The sequence below is a fragment of the Rana temporaria genome, chromosome 5, assembly GCF_905171775.1.
Source record: "Rana temporaria chromosome 5, aRanTem1.1, whole genome shotgun sequence".
NCBI lineage: Eukaryota > Metazoa > Chordata > Amphibia > Anura > Ranidae > Rana > Rana temporaria.
In genome coordinates, this window is record NC_053493.1 from 246,247,250 (window position 1) to 246,269,744 (window position 22,495).

A 22,495-nucleotide genomic window follows, 5' to 3' on the forward strand; every position below is an offset into this window, starting at 1 on the left:
ACAGCTTTCGGCTTCACGGCCGGGCACCCACTGCGCATGCGCGAGCGGCGAGCTGTTTGATTGGACAGGCGATCGCCTAGGACCTGTCACGTGTCCTAGGCGATCGCCTACAGGGAGGGGCTGCCAAAAGGCAATTAAGCTTAATCACCTTTGCAGCCCCTCGGCGGAAGGAGGAAGTGGGACAGGAAGTCCCCTTCTCCTAAAGCTCCCACTCCCCCCCCCCCCCCCAAAAAAATTACATGCCAAATGTGGCATGTAAGGGGGTGAGGAGTGGGATAAGCGGAAGTTCCATTTTTGGGTGGAACTCCGCTTTAAAGCAATGCAGCGCCGTATCGCTCCAAATGGCCTGGTCAGGAAGTGGGTAAAACCTTCTGGGGCTGAAGTGGTTATTGCAGTAGTGAACTGCAGCAGTTGAAAAAACTAAAAAAAAAACACCTTCAAAGGCAATTGCCTGATTTATGAAATACGTACCCTAGAATGAGGCCCTCTAGTGGCACGCTGTCACCACTGACGGGGCTTTCATATTCAGCCAACAAGATCCACCCAGATGCTTGGACCGGCAGCTGCCTTTTCCTCTCAGCAAGCTACTGTGAGCCTGAGCCAGCCTCTCCTATCCCTTCTACAGCTAGGTGCTCCAGGGAGTGCTGGAGGGGCAGAGCAGAGAGCCAGTTACTGAGCCGCTCACCGTCTCTCTGCTCCCTGAAGCCCGAGAAGTGAGTGATCAGCGTCTTTTAATCGATCAGTTCTCGGTCTTAGAGGCGGTGGGGGGCAGATGCCGCATTGGATCGATGCTGCATCCACCTAGGTGAGTATGATTGTTTGTTTTTGTTTGTTTTTTTAATTCCCAAACTTCTCTTTTAAAATCCTAATATAAATCACCCGTTTAGTTTATATCTGAATTTTTTCTAATATTCATTATTGCAAATCAGGTATTTATAAATAGTCCTGGGATTAATTTTGATAACAATGCTGTATGTTATTTTTATTTTTTTATGTAATAGTGATGATGGTTATGAGAAGTTTCTAGAGCAGAAAGAAAAACTTGCTTCCCTTGAAAATTCTGGTGACGCGAGCGAAGAGGAAGTAGAAGATGAAGAAGATGAAGATGATGATGGATGGTACTGGGAAGATGAGAGAACAAATCTTGTTAAGCACTTATGTGGAAGAGGATCTAACCCTCAGGTATTGCTTTGTTTATTCCTAAGTACTATTCATAAAGTTTGCTTGTGTTGCAATTGCTGCCATATATTAACACTTAGATTAGAGCAGTATTTTTCATTTTTTTTTTCAGTCAAGGCACCCTTAAAATTGTGCACAATCCTGGGGTACACCAGGAGGTGTGACCGAGCATGTGTGCTTTTTTGCGCATTCCAGCACGTTGCATTTTGTAACCACTTAGAAGATTTTAACCCCTTAAAGCAGAGTTCTACCGCTTTTTGGAATCCCCCCCCCCCCCCCCCCATCCAGTGTCACATTTGGCACCTTTCAGGGGGGAGCAGATGCCTGTCTCATCCAAGTATTTGCTCCTACTTCTGGGCATAGATTTCAACAGGCTCCGCAGCAATCTATGCCATGCCTGGCCCCTCCTCCGTCCCCCCACTTTCTTCTGGGAGACATACAGGTCCCAGGAGTCAGCAGGGACCAGTGGGATCGCGCATGCGCAGTAGGGAACCAGGCTGTAAAGCCGCAAGGCTTCACTTCCAGATGGTGGTGCCTTCACCTGAGGGACAGATCGGCTTTAGGTGAGGACATCGCGGGCGCCCTGGACAGGTAAGTGTCCATATTTTAAAAGTCAGCAGCTACAGTATTTGTAGCTGCTAATTAAAAAAAAAAAATTGGTGGAACTCGGCTTTAATGACCAGAGCATTTTTTGCGATATGACACTGCGTTGCTTTAACTGACAATTGCGGGATCGTGCAATGTTGTACCCAAACAAAATTTAAATAATAGAGCTTTCTTTTGATGGTATTTGATTACCTCTGCGGCTTTTTATTTTTTGCGCTATAAACAAAAATAGAGCCACAATTTTGAAAAAAATTCAATATTTTTTACTTTTTGCTATAATAAATATGCCCCAAAAATATATAAAAACGTTTTTTTCCTCAGTTTAGGCCGATACGTATTCTTCTACCTATTTTTGGTAAAAAAAAATCGCAATAAGCGTTTATTGGTTGGTTTGCACAAAATGTATATCGTTTACAAAATAGGGGATAGTTTTATTGCATTTTTTTTTATTTTTTATTTATTTTTTTTTTTTTTTTCGTGACTGCGACATTATGGCGGACATTTCGGACAATTTTGACAATTTTTTGGGACCATTGTAATTTTCACAGCAAAAAATGCATTTAAAATGCATTGTTTGTTGTGAAAATTACAATTGTAGTTTGGGAGTTAACCACAGGGGGCGCTAATGGGGTTATGTGTGACCTGAAGTGTGTTTACAACTGTAGGGGGGTGTGGCTGTAGGTGTGACGTCATCGATTGTGTCCCCCTATAAAAGGGATGACACGATCTATGCTGCCGACACAGTGAAGAACGGGGAAGCCTTGTTTACACACGGCTCTCCCCGTTCTTCAGCTCTGGGGACCGATCGCAGGACTCCAGCGGCGATCGGGTCCGCGAGTCCCGCAGCTTCGGACCGGGTCGCGGGAGCACGCCCGCGACCCACGGCTGGGTACTAGTACAGGACGTACATGTGCCCAGCCGTGCCATTCTGCCGACGTATATGTGCAGGAGGCGGTCCTTAAGTGGTTAATGAGTGACATAAGTATTTGACCCCTTCGCAAAACATGACTTAGGACTTGGTGGCAAAACCCTTGTTGGCAATCACAGAGGTCAGACGTTTCTTGTAGTTTGCCACCAGGTTTACACACATCTCAGGAGGGATTTTGTCCCTTTCCTCTTTACAGATCCTCTCCAAGTCATTAAGGTTTTAAAGGCTGATGTTTGGTAACTCGAAGCTTCAGCTCCCTCCACAAATTTTCTATATTATTAAGGTCTGGAGACTGGCTAGGCCACTCCAGGACCTTAAAGAGGAGTTCCACCCAAATTTGGAACTTCCTCTTAACCCACTCCTCTCCCCCTTACATGCCACATTTGGCATGTAATTTTTTTGGGGGGGGAGTGGGGCCTTCAGCACGAGTGGGACTTCCTGTCCCACTTCCTCCTTCCTGTAGGCGACTAAGCTTAATCGCCTTCAGGAAGTGGCTGCTGTAGGCGATCGCCTAGGACACGTCACAGGTCCTAGGCGATCTCCTGGCCAATTACACGGCGCGGCGCCGGGCCGCGCCGCTCGCACAGTGCCGCTCACGCTTGCGCAGTGGGTGCCCGGCCGTGAAGCCGAAAGCTGTCACGGCCGGGTGCCCACACTGAAAATGAAGACGCCGGCCGGGGAGGGGGGGAGAGGAGCGGAGCCCCGGCCGGCGCGTCGCTGGAGCAGGTAAGTGCCTGTTTATTAAAAGCCAGCAGCTACACTTTTTGTTGCTGCTGACTTTTAATAAACATACAAATGGCTGGAACTCCCCTTTAATGTGCTTGTTTTTGAGCCAGTCATTTGTTGCCTTGGCCATGTGTTTTGGGTCATTGTCATGCTGGAATACCCATCTACGACCCATTTTCAAGGCCCTGGATGTTGACACCCTCTCATCAAGCTGATTGGAAATGGTCTTGTAGCCCATTCCTGCCTTGTGTAGGTCTACAATCTTGTCCTTGACATCCTTGGACAGCTCTTTGGTCTTGGACATGGTGGAGAGATTGGAATCTGATTGCTTCTGTGGACAGGGGTCTTTTATACAGGTAACAAACTGAGACTAAGCGTACTCCCTTTAACCACTTCAGCCCCGGAAGAATTTACCCCCTTCCTGACCAGAGCACTTTTTGCGGTTCGGCACGCATCACTTTAACTGACAATTGCGCGGTCGTGCGACGTTGCACCCAAACAAAATTGATGTCTTTTTTTTACCACAAATGGAGCTATCTTTTAGTATTATTTGATCACCTACTGCGGTTTTTATTTTTTTGCGCTATAAACAAAAAAAGAGCGACAATTTTGAAAAAAACACAATATCTTTTACTATTTGCTATAGTAAATATCGCATATTTAAAAAAAAAAAAAATCTTTTTTTTTTTTCCCCCTCAGTTTAGGCCGATTATGTATTTTTATACATATTTTTGGTAAAAATCGCAATCCGCATACATTGATTGGTTTGCGCAAAAGTTATAGCATCTACAAAATGGTTTTATAGAATTTTTTATTTTTTTTTATTTTTTATTGGGACTGCGACATTATGGCGGACACTTTTGACACTATTTTGCGCCCATTGTCATTTATACAGCGATCGGTGCTATAAAAATACACTGGAGGAGATTCAGATAGAGATACGACGGTCGGATCTATGCGACTGATTCATAAGAATCAGTTACGCATAGATCTCCCTTAGATCCGACAGGTGTAAGTGACTTACACCGTCGGATCTTAGGCTGCAATTCCCCGCCGGCCGCTAGGTGGTGCTTCGGTTTTTTACGCGACGAATATGCAAATGCCGATTTCCGCCGATTCAGAAACGAACGCCCGCGTTTTTTTTTTTCGTCGCTTGCGTTCGGCTTTTTCCGGCGTATACTTACCCCTGCTATGTGAAGCAAATCATATGTTAAGTATGGCCGTCGTTCCCACGCCGAGTTTTGAATTTTTACGTCGTTTGCGTAAGTCGATTCAGAATACGGGCGGACGCAAGTTACGCTAACGCCGAAACCAATGACGTCCTTGCGGCGTAAATTCGAGCATGCGCACTGGGAAATATCGCGACGGGAGCATGCGCAGTACGATCGGCGCGGGGACGCGCCTGATTTAAATAACACTTCCCCTAGCCGCGGAATTTGAATTCCGCCGGGGGATTTACGATCCGCCGGCGCAAGTTTAGAGGCAAGTGCTTTCTGAATACAGCACTTGCCTCAAAAACTTGCGCTGGCGGATCGTAAATAAGATAGATTACGCGGATCTAAAGATCCGCTGATCTTTCTGAATCTAGCCCACTGATTACTGTGTAAATGACACTGATATGAAGGTACCCTGTGTCCTGGGATGTAAAATCTTTTTTTTTTTTGTGAAGTACATGACAGGACACAGGGATTCCACCCCTCATTTATTGTTATTACATGGCTTGCTAATAACTAAAGTTTTATCTAGCTGGGAGGAGTTATGCCTGGGAGGATATCTCCTGTGTCCAAATACCTGAAGGTGGCAGCTTAACTCTATCACAATAGATATGAGGGTACCCTGTGTTCTGTGATGTACTCTAAGAAAAGGATTTTACAGGCAAACCAAAACCACATCTTTCTATTTTTTTATTTCTTCTACACAGTTGGATGTCTGTGTTCAGGTCATCCAACTTTAGTAAATCTGTTCCTTAGTTTTAAATGAACAGAATGTTGCTTGTGAACATTATATATTTATCCCCTGTGTACAGAACCAAAAGAGCCCCTCAAGTTTTCTGAAACCCCCTTGGTGTCCAGTAGATAGAGATGGGTAGGGCTAGTTCACACCCAGATCACATAGCTACACATGCTGCTTTCCCGTGCTATGCAATTTTGCAGCCCATTCAATTGAATTATCTGCAAATAGGAACATGGAAAAAATAGTGCATGCACACGTGGCGCACGAAAATAATGGTACTACAATACCATGCAATTTGATTTCTGCAAACACACAGCGTTTGCAATCTGCATTTTGGGGTGCTATACACATTACATTGGCATGCAGTGTAAGAAACTAGGGTTGTCCCGATACCACTTTTTTAGGACCGAGTACAAGTACCGATACTTTTTTTCAAGTAGTCGCCGATACCGAATACCGATACTTTTTTTAAATGTGTCCCCAAATGCAGCCATGTCCCCCCCATATGCAGCCATGTCCCCCACATATGCAGCCATGTCCCTCTAGCCATGTCCCTCACATATGCAGCCATGTCCCTCTAGCCATGTCCCTCACATATGCAGCCATGTCCCTCTAGCCATGTCCCTCACATATGCAGCCATGTCCCTCTAGCCATGTCCCTCACATATGCAGCCATGTCCCTCTAGCCATGTCCCTCACATATGCAGCCATGTCCCTCTAGCCATGTCCCTCACATATGCAGCCATGTCCCTCTAGCCATGTCCCTCACATATGCAGCCATGTCCCTCACATATGCAGCCATGTCCCTCTAGCCATGTCCCTCACATATGCAGCCATGTCCCTCACATATGCAGCCATGTCCCTCTAGCCATGTCCCTCACATATGCAGCCATGTCCCTCACATATGCAGCCATGTCCCTCTAGCCATGTCCCTCACATATGCAGCCATGTCCCTCACATATGCAGCCATGTCCCTCTAGCCATGTCCCTCACATATGCAGCCATGTCCCTCACATATGCAGCCATGTCCCTCTAGCCATGTCCCTCACCTATGCAGCCATGTCCCTCACATCTGCAGCCATGTCCCTCTAGCCATGTCCCTCACATATGCAGCCATGTCCCTCACATATGCAGCCATGTCCCTCTAGCCATGTCCCTCACATATGCAGCCATGTCCCTCACATATGCAGCCATGTCCCTCTAGCCATGTCCCTCACATATGCAGCCATGTCCCTCACATATGCAGCCATGTCCCTCTAGCCATGTCCCTCACATATGCAGCAATGTCCCTCTAGCCATGTCCCTCACATATGCAGCCATGTCCCTTACATATGCAGCCATGTCCCTCACATATGCAGCAATGTCCCTCTAGCCATGTCCCTCGATGCGGCGGCGCAATGCGGCGGCAGCGGTGGGGGGGGGAAGTATTCTATTTAGGTATCGGGGGTATTTGCGCGAGTACGAGTACTCCCGCAAATACTCGGTATCGGTCCCGATACCGATACTGGTATCGGTATCTGGACAACCCTATAAGAAACTCACAGAATTTACCTTTCCTGCACTGCATTCTGGTGTACACTGGCCCTGAAACAGTTGTTTATTTTTTTATTTGTCCCCCCCCCCCCTTTATTTCTGAACCTAGAAGCACTCTTTTCTAAACATTTGCTGGTTCAGTCTTTACTGGAAGAGACCTGTGAGCAGAAACTTACTGACGCTTCCATTTACAACACTGAGTTGAACTGCTGAGTGTGATCTTGGTTTTAAAAATGTTGGGGAGGCTGTCTGGTTATCAGGGGGTTCCTTGGAGTAAGCACCAGACCAAATAAGGTAAGAACTGGCTATAAATGTCCCCCTCCTTTGTTTAAGCCCTTTGTTTACTGTGACTTCCCCTTTGTCATTTGCCTGAACATGACAATACAGGACACTTACTTTTCAGTTCTTGTAGGTAAATTAAAATTCGTTAATTTTATTTAGACCAGGAATTTGATTACAGCTACAAAAAACAAAACAAAAAAACATACCAGCATGATTACAATTCTCTAAAATACTCTGATTCTTTGCAACTAATTTGTATGTTTTTTTTTTTTTTACTAATGTTTTTATTTTAGGCCAACAGGCAAGATATGCAACACGGTTCATCTAAAGTATATACAGTGACGGATAAGGTTTTACAGAAGTATGAAAATAAAATTAATCTAGGTAAGTATATGTGATTTATCATAAAAGGAACTAATGCTTATACAGAACACTCAATTTTTTTTAAAGTTCTTAAAGCAGTTGTTTGGGCTGCTTTTGTGATTTTTACCTACAGGTAAGCCTATAATAAGGCTTACCTGTAGGTAAAATGAATATCTCCTAAATGTACGCCGGTTAGGAGATATTCATCTTGCATGCATCCGATAACGTCAGCAGCGCATGCGCTCTGAAGGTCCGGTGTATTGTTACGGAGCTTCAGAGCTTATTGCCGGAATCGCGCATGCTCGAGAGCGACGTCATTGCGGCTCCAGCCACTCACAGCACTGGAGCCCGCGAACCCGGAAGAGATGCCAGGGGAACATGTCAGCCCCCTCATCGTTGACCAGTCGCTGCTGCGGGGGCTTTGTTCTAAGTAAGTGTTTCATAATGTGCTAGTATGCAATGCATACAAGCACATTATGCCATTATCTTGCATTTGTTTTTTTTTGGGGGGTTTACCCAGGATTTACTACCGTTTTAAAGCTAAACTTCAGGCAGATATATAAAATACACACATTATTGCAGCTCTGTAATCATTAATATGCTATTGAATGTATTTTTATCTTTTTTAATCCAAGCAATGTAAGTACCTGAATTTGACTTAAAATCAGCCTCTTACACTCTACTCTACAGCAGAGATTAAAGAATGGTGAGGGAGAATCCACACAAAAAGACTGTCCAGCTACAGGGTAGGGGTGGGGAGGAAATTTCAATGTAAGCAGATCAGACTACCTGTCATTTTAGGCAGGTCTGTGGTCTGACAAAGCTGTGGACTGGATGCATAGAAATGACAATACTTTGGCAATAGAAATTGGTCTTGTTAATGTATTTTATTTATGTATTGAGCTGTTTGCCTTGAGCTCAAGTTAAAGAGGAACTTCAACCTACCTAACCCCCCCCCCCCCCCCCAAAAAATAAAAAATAAATAAACCCTAACATTTGTCCTTGTCTCAAAAAAAAACATACTACACTATGGAGTACATATTTTGTCTTGCTTGAAACAATAGTTCTCCCATAGTCGCTCCTCTCCAGCACTGCCATCTTTAATGGAGATCCAGTTTATGTGCAACATGCTGAAAATCTTTGCCTTGTTTGTATGCACCAAGTCCCTGATGCATGCATGCATGCACTTCATTGCAATCTCCCATGTATCTGGCAGAAAATCTGGCCTGTCTAAGCATGCATAAGGCCAGTCTGTGTTAGTACCTATGTTTTATGATGTGTATAACTGCATGTCATGTGAATGGTATGGAGTGATGGGTGAAAATAGCCAGGTCATGTTAATATCCAAGTTATATGTATAACTGCATGTGATGTGAACAGTATGGGGTTAATGGGTGGAAGTAACATAAGTGTACCCACCTTACTGTTGAGGGCAATCTATCTAGATTAAGGCTATAAAAGTGAGGCTACCAGCCCAATGTTTATAATCCAACAATATTCCATGTGCATATACATGGGTATGGTCTCATAACTGCAACCCATAATAAAGGTGGAGTAACACGGTAACAAAAATACGAGAGAGCAAGCAAGTAACATGAAACTCACATCAGAAGTTACTTTTAAAGACTAAGCTCACCTTAAAGTGGTAGTAAACCCGCAGCTGCTGGGGGAGAAAAAATAATGCATTGCATACTAGCACATTATGAGAAAATTGCCTTAGAATGAAGTCCTCCAGCGTCGAGATGTCCTCGCTGAGAGGGCCAACGTCTTTCCCCATCTTCCTTCCAGGTTTGCGGCCTTCAGCCATGTAAGTGGCCAGGTGAGCAATGAAGTAACTTCTGTGCATGCGTGTGGGAGCTGCCGTTTCAGGCACGGGCTATGAAGGTCCGGCACTATGAGCCGGACCTTCAGAATGCATGCGCCGGTGATGTCACTGGCTGCATGCACTCTGAATATCTCCTAAACTGTGCAAGTTTAGGAGATATTCACAGTACCTTACAGGTAAGCTTTATTATAGGCTTACCTGTAGGTACAAGTTGTGTAACAGAGTTTACTTCCACTTTAAAAATAAATTCTCATATTTTTGCAGGAAGAATGTGCATTTATTTTTTTCCACAGAAGCCTACAAAGCCTTGCACCAGGGATCAGTGGATCGTGCGTGCAATGCCAGACTCCTGCAGGATATATCCTCCAGCTCCCTGTCTGTATTGAAGTACAGACTTTCAGTTGGAGCCCTGCAGGAGGAAGGGACAATGAACTACGAGTGCAGTGATCACCACACTTGTATTCCATAGGAGTTGTTTTGCTTTTATATATGTGCATACACGCCAATATTCAACAACACTGCCTCCAGGTCAAACGGCATCCCTTCCCAGAATGTTAGGGAGTGCACTGATTAGATCACAGGGGACAGCGTAGGTCCTTGCCACTGTCAAATCCTTCCTCTGTGGACGCAAGTAGAGTCTTCAGTAGTGTCAACCAAGAGCATGCACACAAAGTGGCACCATTGAACCCTGCAAGACCCCTTTCACACTGAGGCGCTTTGCAGGTGCTATAACACTAAAAATAGTGCCTGCAAAGCACCCTGAAAGCCGTTTCTCACACTCCAGTGTGAGTCCTGCTAGCGGCATCTTTGGAGTGATGAAGGAGTGGTGTTTATATCGCTCCTGCCCATTGAAATGAATGGGCACTGTGGCTATACCGCCGCTGCAGCAGCGCTTTGCGGGTGGTTTTAACCCTTTTTTTTCTAGCAGCCAAATGGCACCGGAAAATTGACAGTAAAGCGCCGCTATTTTTAGCCGACGCACCCACCGCCCCAGTGTGAAAGGGACCTAAGGGAATGATGCCACCTGAAAACGGATATCTTAGAAGAGAGCAGTTTGATAGAGGGAAATCAAATTGAATACAGGCTTGAAAATGTTTAAAGGTTTATTAACAATTTAAATATTGTTGTGGCGCCTAGAAGCCTTTTGTAACATGTTTTTAGTGCACAATTTAGCAATGCATTACCAAAAAGTGTTTCAGTGAAATATTTGATATTTTTATGATTTTTAGGTAGACTTAATCTGTCTGATTCGGTTATGAATAAAGTCACAGAAAAATCCAGACAAAAGGAATCAGACATGTAAGTAAAACAGTTTAATGGGTTTTGTTTATTTGAACTGATATGGTATACAGAATAATTCCGTGCTGCGTTAAGGATAAGCTGCTAACACACCAAGTAGACCAATTGCAACAATGTGGAAACAAAAAAGTGTAGTGCTAATTTGAATATATAAATGAATAAGTATGTAAAAACTTGATAAAATAAAAGTGCTCAAATGATAATAGTGAACAATGTGAATAAGAATGTCCTCATAAGCACACTATGAAAGTCTATATGCAGGAAAATCAAAACGGGTGCAAAAATGCAGACCTTAAAAGTCCTTAAAAGTGACTAAACTTTGGTGTTGACAAAGTTCAAAATATGGTGACGACTTCAAACCATGCAAATCTGTGCAAGTGAAGAGGTGATGAAGTGAAGGGAACCACCCCACAGGTAAAAGGCTTACCAGAATGTTTGAACCTTAGAGAACCTACGTTCAATGGGTCAAACAGGCTTGCGTGGTGGAACCACAATGTACTTTGGGCGATCCTATGGACTTCAGGCTGTGCCAGGGATGACAAAACGGCAGCAGGATGGAGAAAGTGACAGAGAAGAGGGGCTTCCTAGTGGGTTATCTCATAAGTGATGGTCCAGGGAATCCCAAATGGATGTAGAAGGGTTATGTCATATGACGGAAGAAAAAAACGGCCACATAGCGTAACTCTGTATTACAAATCAAAAGTTTAATGAAGTCAGAACACTTACATTTGTGATGATATTCAAGCACTTTGTATAAAATGTATAAAACTCCATTGTTGCCACATTTTATACAAAGCGCTTGAATATAACTTTAAGTGAATCGCTTCAACCATGGCATACTTATTAACCAAAGGATCTAGGTAAGTGTCTTTCTAGCAAAACAAGGACTTTGACAGTCCCTAAACTTAGTGACAGATTCCACATTTCTGTCCTGGCAGGTTCTCTTTCAAATTATTTGCAAGCAAAGCAATAAAGTATATAATTATAGGAATATGCAAGTGGCATATTTCTTAAACAAACCTTTTCTTTTTTTAACAGGTATCGAGTTAAAGATAAATCTGATAGAGCTACAGTTGAACAGGTATTCTATTTTTCTTTTTGATTTTACCATAGAACTATATTAGTCCACAAAAACTGTTGTTTTAGGAGTTGTGTTCTTGGTACTGGCAGTAGATGCAGCATCATAAGAATTCAGTATGGCTGAATTAGATAAATTATGGAATTCAGTGTAAGAGGTTACAATTAACCCGTGCTTTGCCCACCGAAAGCTCAGTCTTTACTAGGCTAGTGTTGGTTTCAGGGGTTTATTTTAACTTTTTTAAGATTTAATATTAGGATGTAAGAGTTTTAAGAGTTGAAACTGAACTCCAGCTTTACTTTAACCACCTGCCCGACGACTTTTTACAGCTACAATGTGGCTCTTAATTGCCGAGAGGCAGTCTATATTGAATTTGCATGTTGATAAGAGGCGAGTGAGGAGCCAGGGAAGGAAAAATATAAGCAGATTAAACCAAGTGGTTGTAAATCTTGACATTTTATTTTAAACAACATTTATGGCATATGTTCCTGCTCTGTGCAGAGCATCCCAGATCCTCCTCCCTCCCGGGTGCCCCACCGACACCTCTGGCTCTTTTACCCCACCCCTTTTACCTTTATAACCATCGGCTCTGGGGGAAGGCGCCAGCATCTTCACTAAGGGAAACAGGAAGTGAAGCCTTATGGCTTTACAGCCTGTTTCCTACTGAGCATGTACGAGTCGCGCTGCGCTCTCTGAATGGTCCCGCTGTTTTCTGGGACCTGAGGGTCTCCCAGAAGGCATCGGGGGGGGGGGGGGACTTTCATAGATAGATTGCACAATGTTTGCAGCGATCTTACCTGGAAGTGGAAATGGGTACCTGGTTTTGACAGGTATCCGCTCCCCCCGAATGGTGTCAAATGTGGCAGCGGAGGGGGGAGCAAAAAAGCGGAGCACTCTGCTTTAAGCTATAAAGCTTTTTTTTATTTTTATGGGTTTGGGTATTATGTTAAAAGAAACATCTGATCATTGCTTACTCATGTTAATCTGATCTGTTTATAAGGTGCTAGACCCGAGGACACGGATGATTCTCTTTAAGATGCTTACAAGAGGGGTAATATCTGAAATAAATGGCTGCATCAGCACGGGTAAAGAAGTAAGTATACAGCTAAATGCTTTACGAACTCTCATCTTAATTTCTTGTGTAGTGTTTGTGTATATTTATGTGCATTTCACAGAAAATGTCATCATTTTCGAAATTGGTTTGGTGAATAAACATTTGCTGAGATTCTATAGGGTTAAAATTATAATAACTATATATTTTCAAAATGTGGCGATAAGTGGTTCCCAGTAGGAAAAATGTTATATTCCGAAACAATTGGAATCTTTCTTTCCTGAGTTTAACCAACAGAAAACAATTTGACTGAATTGGCTAGATTATTTTAAAGAATTGTCCTTTCAAATGGTTGATACTTTGTATATTCTAAAATGAAAAATATCAATGATTATTGCAGTTATCATTTTGCTTTAATTGTATATACTGGTACTGGAGGGTGTGATATAAAAATCCTGTAATTTTTTCAGTACCAGAGCTCTTATTGTCATGTGTTGTTTTTACTGAACAGAGGCATTATTATGAAGTATTCTCTCTCTTTAGGCTAATGTCTACCATGCAAGTACTACAGATGGACAAAACAGAGCCATAAAGATTTATAAAACCTCCATCTTAATGTTTAAAGACCGTGATAAATATGTGAGTGGGGAATTCAGGTGAGAATTTTTTTAAATGCATGTGATTATCTTGTCAGGGTGTTACTGTTTTACTGCATTATGAATCCTATGTTGTCTAAGTAGAACCTGATCACTAGAGGGTAGGTCACTTAGGCCGCCATGGCCTAGAGTGCCACCACTGCTAGAGATGACTGATTGCAGCCTAAGATTTTTTATCTTGCACCCCTATCTGCCACCGTTATCGTTTTATATGCTCATATAGAGCCTGTAAACAAACAAGTAATTGATTGCCACCTTCAAATGTATTATTAGTGGGCCACCACTGCTAATAATTACCCCAAGTACAGATCTATTGGCATTTCCTTAAAATCACCCCCAGTGGGTGGGTGGGGGTGTTTTCTGGGCAGAAGCTGACCTCAGACACAGAATATGTGCCTTTTGCAAGCTGGCTTGCTTAGCTGCTTTACACTGTGCAGAGCTGAGCTTGTCTGAGGTGTGTAATATAAAATTGAGATATGCTTTACTGAGCATAGCTCTGTTTTTTCATTTGGTGATTGGTAGTTTGTTTAAAGTGTAACAGTTTTATATTGCATTTATATTCTTACTATGATTTTCTTTAATATATGTTGCTTACTGTCATTTTTGACATGCTGACTTCATCTTCAGTGCTGTTTTAAAGTACCTTTGAAAACATGAACCCATTTATATTCAATGCTGTTTTGTTATGTGTACTTATTGAATGAATTGGGGTTCAACCACTTAAGACCCGGACCAATATGCAGGTTAAGGACCTTGCCCCTTTTTGAGATTCGGCACTGCGTCGCTTTAACTCCGTGGCTCCTAAACAAATGCAATATTTTTAACTTTTTGCTATATCCCCAAAAAAGATATACATTTTTTTTCCTCATTTTAGGCCGATACGTATTCTTCTACCTATTTTTGTTAAAAAAAAATCGCAATAAGTGTTTATCGATTGGTTTGCGCAAATTTTTTTAGCGTTTACAAAATAGGGGATAGTTTTATGGCATTTTTATTAATATTATTTTTTTTTTTTTTTACTACTAATGGCGGCGATCAGCTATTTTTTTTTGCGACATTATGGCGGACACATGGGACACTTTTGACACCTTTTTGGGACCATTGTCATTTTCACAGTGAAAAGTGCTATAAAAATTCACTGATTACTGTGAAAATTACAATGGCAGTGAAGGGGTTAACCACTAGGGGGCGCTGTAGGGGTTAAGTGTGACTTTGTGTGTTTGTAACTGTAGGGGGGGCGGGGCTGGACGTGTGACGTCAGTGATCGTCGTTCCCTATATCAGGGAACAGATGATCACTGACATTGCCACAGAGAAGAACGGGGAAGGTTTGTTTACACTCGCCTCTCCCCGTTCTTCAGCTTCTGTGACCCGATCGCATGATACCCGCTGCGATCGGGTCCGCGGGTGCCACGGTCACAGAGCTTCAGACCGGGTCACAAAAGCGGCGGCTGGGCTCTTAAAGAGGACGTAAATATACGTCCATGTGCCCAGCCGTGCCATTCTGACGACGAATATTGTCGTGCGGCGGTCCTTAAGTGGTTAAACAAGAGAACAACACATAGAGTATAGGCAATAATAAAGAAGATGCACAGTAAGAGAAATGCCATAATCAGGATTCCATATAAATGCAAATAGCTTCTTAACAGTATGATGGTAAGCAGAAAACGTAGTATAGCACAGTAGTTTAGATGTCATTAAAGTTGTAAGTGATCTAATAACCTTGAATGTTGACTAACATAGCTACTAAAAAACAGTGTGGTGGTGAATATTGTAATGTAAATGTCCGTTAGTTATAGTAATTTAGAGTACAAGGCCTGGTAGATACTATAAAAATACACTGCTGCTGAAACTAATAGAGAGAGAAAAAGATAGAAGGAAATGGGGAGTAAGAGTAAGGGGGAGGGGGAATCAGTTCCTCTGGGAACAATATGGCACTGTATGCTTGAGGCATGGAATAATTACAAGGTGTGCGGGAAGAGCCATCATGGGAGCAATAATGACTCAAAACTAGGGGGCAAGTAGTGAAGTTACTCAAGGATGGTAGAGTTTAGTTTAACAAATTAGTTGGGCATACAGGATGGGGATCACATTTAAACACAGTTCAGGCTGGTAGGTAAGGGACATAAAAGGGTCTAAAAAGCTCAGAACGCGGAAGCCCGTGACTTTTTGTAAAGTCGTTATGTTTATGTAACGCTTGTAATCTTGTCACCGGCTGAAATTTTACAGCAACAGCAAAAGGGAGCTGGCCTATGGGAGAAAAACGTATCCATCAGTATCTAGGAGTCTGTATTGAGGGGATTTTGCTACTTCTGTCTCCCCTATAGTGGTAATACAAAAGCAGCTTGAAGTTGATGAAGTGCAGGTCAGAAGGACATCATCTGCAGGCCCTAATGAACCTCTCGATGAATTCAAAATCTCAGAAATGTCTCAGCTTGATGTCAAAAGCAGGCTGCATTTGCCCATCCATACAAGGCAATCAACGTGGTCCAATGAAATCAACCTGACCTTGCCAAACATTCTAAAGTAACCACTCTGTGGGGGCACCACAAATCATTGCGCTTTCAAAATTATCACTTTATCCCTGTTGGAAATTGAGACTGCCAATGGAGAAGAAAATCACTGTGGGCAAATCTTTCACACTTAAACGTGGCCAAAGAAATTAGTTGGAATATCAGCAGTATAGAGTTGGATCTGGAAATCAAGGGATGTTTGTAGGCCTTCTAAAATCTGTGCAGACATCCCAGACTAATCCAAACCAATAGGTAGCCCCAGCTGAATTTCATGAGACATGACTCTGTTGCCGAGACTAGATTTGAAGCCAAGGAGGACTGTATAGTGCTGACTTATGGTTGTGTGCATCACGTATGGAATTTCTACACGTGCCTACAGACTCTTGGTACTAAACATAAAAAAAATACACTGATCAGCCATAACATTATGACCATTGACCGGTAAAGTGAATAAAATTAATTATCTTGTGACCATGACCTCTGAAATTGGGTGGGATATATTAGGCAAGTGAACCTGTTTTCCCTGAAGTTGATGTGTTGAAAGTCTATTAAATGGACAAGCGTAAAGATTAAGCGACTTTGACAAGGAACAAATTGTAAACACTAGATGACTGTTTCAGTCACTCCAAAACAGCAGCTCTTATGAGATGCTCCTGGTCTGCAGTAGTCAAGATCTACCAAGCTCAAGGAAGGATAACTGGCAAACTGCTGACAGGGTCAAGGGCAGTCAAAGGCTCAGTGATGCATGTGGGAAGAGATAGCTGGCCTGTGTAGTCTGATCCAATTGAAGTCCTACTGTAGTTCAGATTGCTGAAAAAGTTAATGCTGGTTATGATGTTGGAACATACAGTACATTGCAGTTTGTTGCATATGGGGCTGTGTAGCCGCAGACCGATCAGGGTGCCCATGCTGACCTAATCTGTGTCCACAGCCAAAAGCGCCTACTATGGGCTTGTGAGCATCACAATTGGACCATGGAGCAATAGACAAAGGTGGCCTAGTCCCACAAATTCCAGAATGGTTTAAGGAACACCACAAGAAGTTTAGGGTGTTCTCAAAATCTCAATCAAATCAATCGTCTGTGAGTAAAGCTGGAAAAACTAGCCTGGTCCATGGAGACCCTACTTTGCAACTCACAGGACTTAAAGGATCTGCTACTGATGGTTTGTTGCTGGATACCACAACATACCTTTTTAGAGATCTACTGGCTTTCTTGCCTCGACAAGTTATATTGGTTAGTCCTAATGTTATGGCTGATCAGTATATGCTGATCAGCCATAACATTATGACTACCCACCTAATATTTAGCAGGTCCCCCTTTTTCTGCAAAAACAGCCCTGGCCCATCGAGGCATGGACTTTACTTGGCCTCTGAAGGTATGCAGTGGTATCTAGAACAAAGCCATCAGTAGCAGATCACTGACTCCGCCAGCTTGTCTTCTTCTCATAGTGCATCCTGGTGCCATCTCTTCCCTAGGTAAGTGATGCACATGTCCAACCACATGATGTAAAAAAAAAAATGGGATTCATCAGACCAGGCCACCTTCTGTAGGTCTTTTTGGCTGTGGACACAGGTTAGCATCTATGTAGCCCCATACACAAAAAACTCTGACACCTTTCTGTCGGTACCAACATTATCTTTTTCAGCAATTTGAGCTACGATAGCTTTTACAATTGGGCCCTTGTAAAAGTCATCCAAATCCTTGCAATTGCCCATTTTCTGCTTTCAGTGTTATTTACTTTACCTGTGTTTTAGTGTTATTTACTTTACATGTCAGTGGTCATAAAATATTTTAGCTGATTGGTGTAGTTTCAGGAGAATTTGTGCAAATACCAAGCAAATTTTGGATAAGGTTTTTAATTGATGATTTTTTTTGTATTTTTTAGATTTCGACACGGCTATTGCAAAGGGAACCCGCGAAAAATGGTGAAGACCTGGGCAGAGAAAGAAATGAGAAATTTAATAAGGTAAATTAATCTGGGCTGTGATCACTTTATCACATTCATAAGGTGGGTATTTTGTACACCAATGCTGTACTTGTTTATGCCATCCATGTATGTAGGGTGAGGGTTATTGTCAAAAAGGGTGGATGGGGCAGATTGTGTAGTTGATAACCTTGGTGTGGAAACCAAAAGCATAGGTGTATTTATACAGCCATGGCCAAATGTTTTGAGAATGACACAAATCTTATTTTTCACAAAGTCTGCTGCCTCAGTTTTTATGATGGCTATTTGCATAGACTCCAGAAAGTTATGAAGAGTGATCAGATGAATTGCAATGCCTCTTTGCCATGAAAATCAACTTAATCCCATAAAAAAAATTCCACTGCATTTGTGAAGGCTTCATAGCGCCCAAGAAAGTCTAGCAAGCGCCAGGACCGTCTCCTAAAGTTGATTCCGCTGCGAGATCCTGGCACCACCAGTGCAGACAGGAATGGCAGCAGGCAGGTGTGAGTGCATCTGCGCACACACACAGCAAGGGGAAGACTTTGAGGATGGCCTGGTGTCAAGAAGGGCAGCAAAAAAGCCACTTCTCTCCAGGAAAATCATCAGGGACAGACTGATATTCTGCAAAAGGTACAGGGATTGGACTACTGAGGACTGGGGTAAAGTTATTTTCTCTGTTGAATCGCGATTCCGATTGTTTAGGGCATCCGGAAAAAACTTTGTCCACAGAAGAAAAGGTGAGTGCTACCATCAGTCATGCCAACAGTAAAGCATCCTGAGACCATACATGTGTGGGGTTACTTCTCAGCCAAGGGAGTGGACTCACAATTATGCCTAAGAACACGGCCATGAATAAGCAAAGGTACAAAAAAATCCTCTGAGACCAACTTCTCCCAACCATGAAAGAACAGTTTGGTGACAAACGATGCCCTTTCTAGCATGATGGAGCACCTTGCCATAACGCAAAAGTGATAACTAAGTGGCTTGGGGAACAAAACATTGACATGAAACTCCCCATACCTTAAAGGGGTTGTAAAGGAATTTTTTATTTTTTTTTCATAATAAGCATCCTTTACCTGCAGACATTCCTCTTTTCACTTCCTCATTGTTCGTTTTTGCTCAGAAGTTGCTCTATTTCTTCTCTGTTCTGTTCACTTCCTGCTTGTCTGATTTTACTCACCACCGTTATGGGAGGCTTTACTGCGGTGGTGAGTAACGTGCTCGCCCCCTCCTGGGAACTACATCTGTGCGGCAGGACGCTCTCTACGTGTTAGAGACTTCAAGCAGGTGTGAATTACTGGGCGTGCAGCAATTCATACTGGGAAATGTAGTTCTCGCATGAACAAACGATGCAAACCAGGAAGTGAATGAGAGAACAGAAACTAAAATGCCAGAGGTGATATAGATGAAGGAATATAATGGGTATTTACTTGTTTTTTAACAGAATCATTACACTATCCTGTCTGTCTACCTTGCAGACATTAATTTTAGGCACATTTTTTTTTTTCCCCTTTAGTGACCCTTTAATCCCCTTGAGAATTTGTGGTCAATCCTCAAGAGGCAGTGAACAGACCCCCCCCCCCCCCTCACAAATTCTAACAAACTCCAAGTATTGATAATGCGAGAATGGGCTGCCATCAGTCAGAATGTGACCCAGAAGTTGACTGAGAGCATGCCAGGGCGAATTGCAGAGGTCTTGAAATAGAAGGGTCAACACTGCAAATTTTGACTCTTGAATAAACTTAATGTAATTGTCAAAAGCCTTTGACACTTATGAAATGCTTGTAATTCTACTTCAGTATACCATAGTAACATCTGACAAAAAGATCTAAAAAAACCACAATCTTTCTGTCACTCTTAAAACTTTTAACCATGGCTGTAGATAACTTTTTTTTTTTTGTAATACCCAGGGCCTGCTATTTTGGTTTTGTAGCTTTAACCTCTTGGCAACCTACTCACAGTAGATGTATTGCGACTTCTCCGTTTAGCAGCACACATGTGCGTGCACCCCCTGCTAACCTGTGCTGTGGTTGGAGACTGTGATTTCAGCCAATGATATAAGGCTGAAACCTGCTAATCGGCTGTGGACAATCACAGCACAGTGTTCTGTGTTGACAAACGCACAGAACTCTGGGCACAGACAGTGATCTGTCTGTTTATTCTCCCTGAAATCAGTTGGAAAAAGAGCAGACAGGTTTGTTAGTAAAAGCAGCACACTTTAGGCTGGGTTTACACTAGCTGCGGCCGTGGCTTGCAGCATGGGGTCCGGTGCGTCCCTGTTCTCCATTTGGGGTGCGAATCTGGTCCGAATTATTACCTGAATTTGGACCTGAAACAGAGGCAAAGATGCACAGGACCCTTTTCCAGTGTGGATCGGTCGCCCCGGAGCTGTGTGAACCAGGTCCATGGAGAGGCGGTTAATAGGCGTGGATAGTAGGAACCCCTTAAGGGGCCTAGACAGACAGCTGGTGAGGTTCAGACACTGATCAGGATATGGGATTTGTGGGGGACATGGCGGCAGGTCCTGCTAGTTTTCTAGTGACATCACATTGAGTGAGAAGACTGGTGCGAGAAGGACTATGTGTTGTGGGAATTTCAGGGAGTAGAGTAAAACTGGCCATGCACTTTTATTTTATTTTATTTTTATTTTTTTATCCTGTCTATTGTATTTTGACAGCCAGTCCCACTGGCTGGTCCCTTTTGATTTTTTGATCGGGGAATGTCACTGAGCACATTTCCTGAGGAACCAGCTAATTTATTTTTTTACTGTATGGCCATCTTAACCACTTCCCGACCTCCTCATGTACATATACGTCAGCAGAATGGCAAGGACAGGCACATGTACGTACCTGTACGTCCTCTGCTAGACGTGGGTGGGGGGTCCGATCGGGACCCCCCCCCGGTACATGCGGAGGTCGGGTCCGCTCGGGGAGCGATCCGGGACGACGGCGCGGCTATTTGTTTATAGCCGCTCCGTCGCGATCGCTCCCCGGAGCTGAAGAACGGGGAGAGCCGTGTGTAAACACGGCTTCCCCGTGCTTCACTGTGTCGGCGCATCGATCGCGTCATTCCCTTTATAGGGAAGACACGATCGATGACGTCATTCCTACAGCCACACCCCCCTACACTAGTAAACACACACAAAGTAAACCCTAACTCCTACAGCGCCCCCTGTGGTTAACTCCCAAACTGCAACTGTCATTTTCACAATAAACACTGCAATTTAAATGAATTTTTTGCTGTGAAAATGACAATTGTCCCAAAAATGTGTCAAAATTGTCCGAAGTGTCCGCCATAATGTCGCAGTCACGAAAAAAATCGCTGATCGCCGCCATTAGTAGTAAAAAAAATAAAAATGCAAAAAAACTATCCCCTATTTTGTAAACGCTATAAATTTTGCGCAAACCAACCGATAAACGATTATTGCGATTTTTTTTTTTACCAAAAATAGGTAGAAGAATACGTATCGGCCTAAACTGAGGAAAAAAAAAATGTTTTATATGTTTTTGGGGGATATTTATTACAGCAAAAAGTAAAAAATATTGCATTTTTTTCAAAATTGTCGCTCTATTTTTGTTTATAGCGCAAAAAATTAAAACCGCAGAGGTGATCAAATACCACCAAAAGAAAGCTCTATTTGTGGGGAAAAAAGGACGCCAATTTTGCTTGGGAGCCACGTCGCACGACCGCGCAATTGTCTGTTAAAGCGACGCAGTCCCGAACTGTAAAAACCCCTTGGGTCTTTAGGCAGCAATATGGTCCGGGGCTTAAGTGGTTAAAGCACTTTTTTTTTTTTTATTATTTTATTTAAATTAAGTCCTACTTGCTCTGTGCAAGCCTCTGCTCTGTCTCTTCTCTGTGTGCCCCTTTAGAAAACTGCTTTGGTGGCACATGTGTGGATGCGCTCCCAAGCCAGGGTGTGTGCTTCCATAGATTCTCTCTGTGTGGCTCGGCCCCCACTCCCTTCTCATTGTATTTGACTCACCGCAGCAGGAGCTAATGTCTCATACTGCACTCAGCCAAGTCTGTGACAGAGGGGGGAGAGAGAAAACAGTATAGACACTTTTTTTTAATGTTTTTACACAGCTATACCTTTTATTGAAGCTACACTTACTGGCAGAAGGGACCCTGGCAAAGGGTTATTACCTGTGCAAGATAACAGTCATAGGCAATGAGAAGTATTTGGTTGCTTTGTAAAAAGTGATTTTCGTTGTCCTGTTTTGGTCCTAGTAGAGTCTGCATGAATGTACTTTTCCTATTGTTAAAAAATCTTTTTCCTCGCATCAAAAACACTGATTTCACAAAACCGTTAAAATGAAATGACCATAAAAATCATGTTCATTGTCTGCTTTTATTATTCAAGGCTAAACACTGCAGGAATTCCTTGTCCGGAGCCCATTTTGCTAAAGAGTCATGTCCTCTTGATGGAGTTTATTGGGAAAAATGACATGTGAGTAACTTTTTAAAACTCCCCTTTCAAAGTGAACTTTAAGAGGATTCGGTATCTAAAGTATTTATTTAAGCAAGTAGTGCTTTGTGAACCACTTTTTCCATTGGC

The 22,495-nt window shown here is 42.9% G+C and overlaps 1 protein-coding gene across 2 annotated transcripts in view; it reads left to right on the plus strand.

The window, feature by feature from the left end:
* The window catches only part of RIOK1 (RIO kinase 1), a 59,495-nt gene that overhangs the window by 1,289 nt on the left and 35,711 nt on the right, over positions 1 to 22,495 (plus strand). For both annotated transcript variants that reach the window (XM_040353679.1, XM_040353678.1), the window contains exons 2-9: positions 1,002 to 1,182; positions 7,501 to 7,591; positions 10,625 to 10,694; positions 11,733 to 11,775; positions 12,773 to 12,865; positions 13,367 to 13,479; positions 17,878 to 17,958; positions 22,301 to 22,387. In XM_040353679.1, coding sequence (XP_040209613.1) covers positions 1,002 to 1,182; positions 7,501 to 7,591; positions 10,625 to 10,694; positions 11,733 to 11,775; positions 12,773 to 12,865; positions 13,367 to 13,479; positions 17,878 to 17,958; positions 22,301 to 22,387 — 759 coding nt within the window. The remainder of the gene's footprint in view (positions 1 to 1,001; positions 1,183 to 7,500; positions 7,592 to 10,624; positions 10,695 to 11,732; positions 11,776 to 12,772; positions 12,866 to 13,366; positions 13,480 to 17,877; positions 17,959 to 22,300; positions 22,388 to 22,495) is intronic.